At 32.8% G+C, this 8,237-nt stretch overlaps 1 protein-coding gene across 1 annotated transcript; it reads left to right on the forward strand.

Annotated features, from left to right (window-relative positions):
• Positions 1 to 332: 332 nt before the first annotated feature.
• LOC121252989 (small ubiquitin-related modifier 1-like) lies at positions 333 to 3,665 on the forward strand. Its single transcript, XM_041152853.1, has 3 exons — positions 333 to 633; positions 1,973 to 2,122; positions 3,311 to 3,665. The coding sequence occupies exons 1-3, from the start codon at positions 523 to 525 to the stop codon at positions 3,377 to 3,379; spliced, it is 330 nt and encodes a 109-aa protein (XP_041008787.1). The 5' UTR covers positions 333 to 522; the 3' UTR covers positions 3,380 to 3,665.
• Positions 3,666 to 8,237: the final 4,572 nt, after the last annotated feature.

Below are 8,237 nucleotides of genomic sequence, written 5' to 3' on the forward strand. Positions count from 1 at the left end.
GCTCTTTTTTTAAAAAAAAAAAAAAGAAGCAAAGACAGTGACCTCAGGAATCCAATTACTACCGTCCGTCGTCCGATTCTTCTTCTCTTCGATTTCAGCCGCCCATTCCAACGTCACCTTTTTCCCCTGGGTGATTCCCTCTGGAATCCAAACCCTTCTCAATTTCAGTTTATTCCGCTTCCCCTCCTTCCTCGCGCGTTTACAAAAGCATAAACCACTGTAACACTCGCTCTCTCCAGCCGACACGTCTGCAACATAGGGCAAAAAGAGTAATTATGTGCATCCAAAATTACTGTAATGCCACTTCCGCAAGTGGAGGGAAGCCGTAGTGTAGCGTGTATGCGACGCTTGCTCTTTTTGGTGTCGAATCGACGAATTGGGCTCTCTACATCACCCTAGGTCCCTAACATTGCTATTTCTGGTCGCAGAAAGAAAACCCTAAAACCACAAAGAGATTCAAAGTGAGAAAGAGACGGAGAAAGGGAGGGAATTGGGTGGATTTAAAAGGAGTTGTGGGTAACGATGTCTGCAACAGGTGCCGGTGCCGGTGGTGGTGGTGGTGGTGTTAGTGGTGGTCAAGAGGAGGACAAGAAGCCCATGGACCAGCACATTAATCTCAAAGTCAAGGGCCAGGTATAGATATCTGTTATCTGTAATAGAAAATGATGTTGCTTTTTATGTTTAATTTCTGTTTATTTATATATTTGGGTGCTAATCCTTGATACGTTGTGTCTCAATAGAACTACATGGCTGTTGTTTTGACTGTGTTTGGCTGGGATTGGGATTTCAATTGATGTTGGATTGTGTTTAATGGAGCTATTTGAGTGTGTGAGGCTCATTGTGTGTGTTGATTTTGGTTGAGAGATAACCTCTGTTGAAAGGAGGTGTCTGACGGATTTTTTTATTTTTCTGGGTTTCTCTTATGCAATTGGATTAAACGTGAAAAGTGCAGATGATGGTGTGCTAAATTTTATGCCTTGTGTGTCTCTGTGTGTAAGGGTTCGGTTTCATTTCACTCTATTTGACCAGTTGTATCGACTATGTGAATGTGAGAGATAATATTGTACAGCTGATACTCTTTCAATGCACCTATGGGATTTAATAAAAAACTAGAGGTGATAACAGAAGAGAAAAGTTTGGCGGTGCTGTTATCTCATCTATTTCAGCCAAGTAACTGTGATAGAAGAATGCCATTTTGTATTGAAAAGCTGGTCTTATATAAATTCAAATTGCTAGTGTGGTGTGTTGCCGATATCAGTATGTGGTAATGATGTTTACTTTGTGAAGGCTGTTGATACGTGTCTGTTTAAGATTAGTAACACGAGTACTTAAATTCTTTGTAATTAAATTCGTGCAATGTGAAATGGAATATTTGGTTCTTATCGAATTCCTCCCAATTATATGCTAGAGTAGTAATGCCATCTAGACTTATTTTTCTATTGGGAAGAAAAATGTTCTTATCATATACCTTTGACCATACGACTCATACATTGTGTGGTTATTTTAGATGAAATGCGACTTTTTAACTGAACTAACAATGTGTCTGCAAGTGACCATTGCTTGAACACTTTTTTTTTTTTGGTGTGTGTAGGCACCTTACTTCATTTAAATGTTCTAAAACAAATGCATTTATAACAATTGAAAATAAGCGGGATCTGCCATGAAAATTCGTGAAAGTTGTTTTTATGTCTTGGTAGGCTCTATGCCATTTTATTACTTTGCAGGCGAGCATGGGCCACTCACTTATCAAATAAATTACTTTCAACCCTGACCCCTTTTGAGAACTCCAAATTTAAACCTTTTCTGAAATATGTTGTACATGCTAAGGTCTTTATAGTGCGCTGTTACTGAACTGTCTTCATGAGTGAAGAAGATGTGCTGTCTCTTTTTCTCTACTTACCAAAAAAGGTGTGCTGTCGCCTATTCCATCTTGGTCCCCTCATAAATCTCAGTAGCTGTTGTCTGATTGTAGGATGGCAATGAGGTGTTCTTTAGGATTAAAAGAAGCACCCAGTTGCGGAAACTCATGACTGCATACTGTGATCGTCAATCTGTAGAGCTCAACTCTATTGCATTCTTGTTTGATGGGCGCAGACTTCGAGCAGAACAGACTCCGGACGAGGTAGATTTTCATTATTTTTAAATTCTAGGCACCCTTTGATCATAGTGATATTTCTTAGAAGGTGCTGAATTTGTAATGGTTACATTCTGCTAATTATATCATATTAATTGCGGTCCAATTTTTTGAAATGTTTTAAACTCATATGTACAACATTTGGATGTTTATTGACTGCATTAGGGGATGTTTGGGAAATGAGATGAAATGATAATTTTGTAAATAGTAGTAAGATGGTTTGTGAATAGTAGTGAGATAGTTTGAGTTAAGTATTTATTGGGTTTTGGAAAAAGAAAGAGAAAAAGTTGAATAAAAAATATTATAAAGTTAAAATATTGTTAGAATATAATTTTTTTAATATAATTTTTATTTTGAGATTTGAAAAAGTTTAATTATTTTTTATTTGAAAATTTGAAAAAATTGTAATGATTAGTATGAAAAAGTTGTAATGATTAGTTTGAAAGTATTTGTATTTGAACGATGTTTGGGAAGGAAATGAGATGAGATAGGATGAGATGAAATTTTTTTTCAAACATCCCCTTAATCCTTCCTTGTCCCCGTTGAGAGATTACATATTTGAGCTGTTAAGCGAAGTGACAATCCATGGTTTAGTACTTGAGTTGTTTCAGCCTCGAGTAGTAAAGGCTTTGGTCTTGGCGGTATGTTATCTCTAGTTTAAGGTTCAAATCCTATAGGGTGCAAACAATTTCTATGGGTCATCGGATTGGGAGAACTTCTTCTTGAATTGCCCGAGGTGCACTTGTAGGAAACTTCTTACCAAGGACCTGTGCACCCCCAACATTAGTTGGAATTTTGTTTTCAGACACCCGGTGCCAATAAAAAAAAGTTGTTTCAGCCTAAGGCCCCGTTTGGATAGTGAAAATGTTTCATCTCATCATTACAACTTTTTCAAATTACTACACAAAATATAATAAACAATTCAATTTTTTCAAATCCTAAAACAATAATAATATTAAAAAATAATATTCTAACAATATTTTATTCAACTTTTAACTTCTATCTAAAACCATCTTATCTCATCTCATCTCATTATTCAAACCCCACTTCAATTTTTTTAGAGATTAATGTTAATGCTAGAGATTTAATATACAAGCATCCCAAACTGTATTTGCATCTTACTTGCTGTTTTGCCGTCTTGTTTGTATTATGCACAAAACTTGGACTTGGTGTCAGCTTGAGATGGAGGACGGTGATGAAATTGATGCAATGCTTCACCAAACTGGGGGTGGAAACTGCCATTAACTTCAGATCGGGCTCTATGTGGATCCTGTGGCATGGAGAGTTTATGCCAAGTGCAAAGTTTCTTATCTTGATTTAACTATGGAAATATTTATGTAATTAGCAATGGATCCGATGCTGAAGTGAAAAAAGTTGAGTTGAGGTATTATGTACCGATGATACTTTGGACTTTTAAATGCTTTGTTGTTGTCTTTTGGTACTACAATATGCTGTGAGCTATTTTGACTCTCTCTCTCCTGTGTGTATGATCACGTTATTAATTTCTCTAAAGGCCTTCGGGGTTCCCTCTCGTCTCATGTGTTCGTGCGGAACTTTGATTCTGATGGATGGAAACTATACGTTTGGGTTGAACGGTTTTTTTTTTTCTTTCCTATCATACCGAAAGCCGAAAGGCATGACTTACCCCATAACCCCCCTCTTGCATTTCCTGCTCACGAAATTTTAATTATTAGTTTTAAGTCAAATTATTGAAATCTTCTTAAAATCTGCATCTGTGTGACTGTTTGTTTAAATTTCGTAATCCTCATGTATACTTGGGGGGCCGGAATCACGGAATGTTCCAAACGAAACTTTCATAGCTAGAAATATGTGGAAGGTTTTGAAAATGAGAAAAACTTCAAATAGTTCGGGTGTTATTTTTTACTTTACACCAGCCAATAGAGTTTTAACACATACAAGACTTGTGTATTTTATGGTGAATGCGAGTTTATTGAATTGCACCTCTCCTCTTTCTCTCTTCTCTCTCCGGCGCCCTCTTTTCTTTCTCCTCTCTCCTTTTCTCTTTGTCTCTTCTCTCCCCCGCAACTCTCTTGTTTGATTTTGAATATCATTTGTAATGTTGCTATATATGTTGATTTGTAAGGGGATTGGTGATCTGCACCTTAAGTAATGGGTAATAGCAGAGTACATACATCGAATGCAAAACTCCCAAGTTCTTGATCTTAGCATAGCTTGCTGCCTTGCGCATTCTTTTTTTCAAAAACCCTCTTCAATTTCCTTGTTTTTTGGGTTTTCGAAACTTTGTTTTTCTTTGTTGCTGGATTTTTATTTTATTATTATTATTATTTTTTTTTTTTTTTTTTTTTTTTTTTTTTTTGCAATGACAGACTTTTTTTTGCTGCAAATTAGAGTTGTTTTTTGGGGCTGGGTTGTATTTTTTAGCTCTTGGAACAGGTGGGAGATCAGGACCTGGAAAGTTTTTTTGCATAAACCTACAAAACTTCATCACAAAGGAGAGGGGGCTTCGAAGGAGAGAGAGAGAGAGCGTATTTTAGAGAGAGAGAGGGGGGGCTGGGCGACGCGAAGTGGGGGGAGGAGGGGAGAGAGGTGTAAAACAAATATTTCACATGTGAGTTTCACTTGTAGATGGAAAGAAATTCTCTACATGAATGAAGTTTTTCTTCTGAAGGAGAGAGAGAGTGTAGCATGGCGAAGAAGAATAAGAGTGAGTTTGGATTCAAACTTATTTCAACTCATCATTACTATTTTTTCAAATTTTCACACGAAATATAATAAATAATTCAACTTTTTCAAATCTTAAAATAATAATAATATTAAAAAATAATATTCTAATAATATTTTATTCAATTTTCAACTTTCAACTCAACTCAATTTAATATCTAAACGCAATCTAACTCTTTTTGGTCCAAATAAGAGAGAGAGAGTATTTGTGGTTGGTTTTGTAGTATCAGTTAAATAGAAAGAGATCCTCTACGTGTGAATTTATTGCTTAATTTGTTATGGTCTATACGCGTCAACTCTTTATCCGTAGGTGTAAAATAGAATATTACACCCATCTAGCTGCTAGCTTCTTTCTTTGAAAATTTGTCTCAATTTGTTAATATAATATTATCTTTGGCAATGCAACTATTTAAAATGGAAATAAAGAGGAGATGTTCACACCGAACTTTTTCATAAAAAAATTGAAATGTTCAAGAAAACTTAGAAGGCAAATGATGAGGGCATTTAGTGCATTTATATTAGCTTCTTCAAATAACATTTTATCTCTAAATTTAACTAATTTTATCAATAGTTGGCCCACATTAAATTAGCCAAAAACTTTTCATCCAAAATATTATCTACAGTAATTTCATCATTTTCTTCAAAGATGAAAAGAACTGTTTCTCATCCAAATGCATTGTTTATTAATTTCGACTCCCTCTCTCCCGCGATTTCTTTCTTTTTCTTCTTCCCTCTTTCTCTCCCGAGTTTCTTCTTCTCTTCTTCCTTCTTTCTCTTTCGCGTCTCTTCCTTTGTTCTCTTCATCTAGGTTTTTTTTTCTCTTCCTTCTCTTTTTCTTCCCTCTTTCTCTTTTTTCCTCTTTCTCTCCCGCAACGGCACTCTCCAGTATGGCACCGCGATAACTTCTCTCCAGCACGACAAGCACACAGTAAGATTCAAAACCCTAGTCTTAATTTTACTCTTAATTTTTATTGTTTGGATTTGATTTTGTTGATGTTGTTTGGGTTTGATTCGAAACCCTAACCTTGATTCGAACCAATGAGATTGAGGTGAGGATAAATAATGCTAGAAAGTATTGTAATCCCAAATTTTGGTTTAAGGTATTGAATTTCTTTGAGTTCCCCAAATGAATTTATATTTATTTGGAGCGTGTACTGAGTTTCTTTGAGTTCCCCTGAAGTTGCATTGAAGATCGATAGAATTGTTTTGATAATATTGATATCGTGTGATGAGATTTTGTTTATTGGATTGTAAAAATGAAAATGAATATGATTGTTGGAGATTATAGGAGGTTATGAAAATAGAATTAATTAAAAAATAAAAATTAATTATAAAAATATAAAAATATAAAATAAAAATATTTTATTATTATAGAGAGTGTGATGACTAATCCAATGCAGACTTTAAGTTTTGAATGATTAGCTAAAAGTGAAAAAGTTACATATTAGTCAAAATTTGAATAATAAAATAGCCAATCCAATGTCAATGCTCTTACTACTTTGGCTCGGTTTGGATTAAGAATTAATCTAAATCAATCTCATCTTATTATTATAATTTTTATGAATTTCCAAACAAAATATAATAAACAATTCAAAATTTTCAAAAATCAAAATAATAATAATATTAAAAAATAATATTTTAACAATATTTTATTTAATTTTCAATTTTCATTTCAACTCATCTCATCTCAACTCACTATTCAAACCTAATTTTAGATAAATTTTGACAATGTGATATTATAAAAGAGTAATGTTAGATAAAGTCCCGCCTACTTCTTTTGAAAAAAATACAATCTATCATTAAAAAATGATTATTTTATGTGTATTTAGATTTATTTACTTTTTTCAAAATGATCGTGCATAACTTGTAGACACTATTATTACAAATATTATTTCTCATTATAAAAAATATAGGAACATATATTTTGATTTTTATTTGTTATAGAAATTAAGATAAATTTTTGTATCATTGATATTGTTTTGGCGTAAGGATGTTTGAATTAAGAGAGAGAGAGAAAGTACCAAAAAAATCACTCGCGAAATACAATGCCAGCAGTTTGAGGGGACCATCTGTCATCAGAATCAAACAAGGAACCCTATAATAAACACATATAGGGATGAAAATAAAAGATTCCTGGAAGTTGCTTTGCATATCCTGACAACAAAACATTGGCAAGAGTTAGGTCATAATCTAAGTTTTAATGAGTTGGTCCCTCCAAGTTGATCATTCATCACGAGTAGTCATGCTCATTGCTCACTACTCATCATCACAAGCAATGAATTGATCTCAGAGATTTAGAATGATTTGTTTAGGTAATAAATCCATTAAAAAGCATAAAATTTTATTAAAATTTAGGTCTAGTTTGTTTTCAAAAAACATCTTATTTCATCTCACCTCATAATTACAACTTTCTCAAATCTCCACACAAAATAAAATAAACAATTCAACTTTTTTAAATCTCAAAACAAAAATAATATTAAAAAATATATTCTAATAATATTTTATTCAATTTTTTAACTTTAATCTCAACTCATCTCATCTCATCTCTGAAAACAAATAAGCCCTTAAAGTCTATAGCTGTTGTTCAAATAAAGAGAGAGCCCCTTCAATTTCCATTTTGAGCCTTCAAAATTTCTATCATTCATTTTCTACCAAATATATCATACGAGGCAAATATAATTAGTTTGGAGTTAGGTACAAGCCCCAAATTAATAAGTTTCGTATAAGTTTTTTGTAAAAAAAAGTGAGTCACACTAATAAAGAATATGTTTTTTTTTATAGTTTTTTAAATGGGATCTACTTTTTTATAAAGACTTGTACAAAATTTACTTATTTGGAACTTGTATAAATCATTTCTAGTTTCCTAAATAAGGTTATGATAGAGAAAATTTCATTTTGATCCTCCAACTGCAGAAAACTAACAATTTGATACCCCAAACTAATGCTTTCTCTCGAGTATCAACCTACAAAATTCACCCATTAGGAGCAAGATTTTCTAAAATTTCCTATCAAATTCTAGGGCTTAAAGTGTGAGAGAGGTACAGACATGAATTGAGTCTTATAATATACATTGTGCATTTAATGTTGTCTGAAAAATTTACTTGTACAACTTATAAATATTGTGGGGTATATTTTGTGGATATATCTCTCTCACTACAGTCTTTAAAGTTTGAACAACAACTCTAAAAGATCCAAATCTACCAAGTAGATACAATAAAATCCTATAACTTTTAAGTGAATTTCATAAATGTCATCATATTTGAAATTTATTAGCAAAAATTATTTTGTTTATCCTTAAATTTTTAAAGTTTTCATTTAATACAAATTTAAAAACTTAAAAATTTATAAAAAAAAAAAAAAAGAAATATTTTTTTGCTGATAATTATCATAAAGGATTATC

Source organism: Juglans microcarpa x Juglans regia, chromosome 2S (assembly GCF_004785595.1).
Source record: "Juglans microcarpa x Juglans regia isolate MS1-56 chromosome 2S, Jm3101_v1.0, whole genome shotgun sequence".
Taxonomy (NCBI): Eukaryota; Viridiplantae; Streptophyta; class Magnoliopsida; order Fagales; family Juglandaceae; genus Juglans; species Juglans microcarpa x Juglans regia.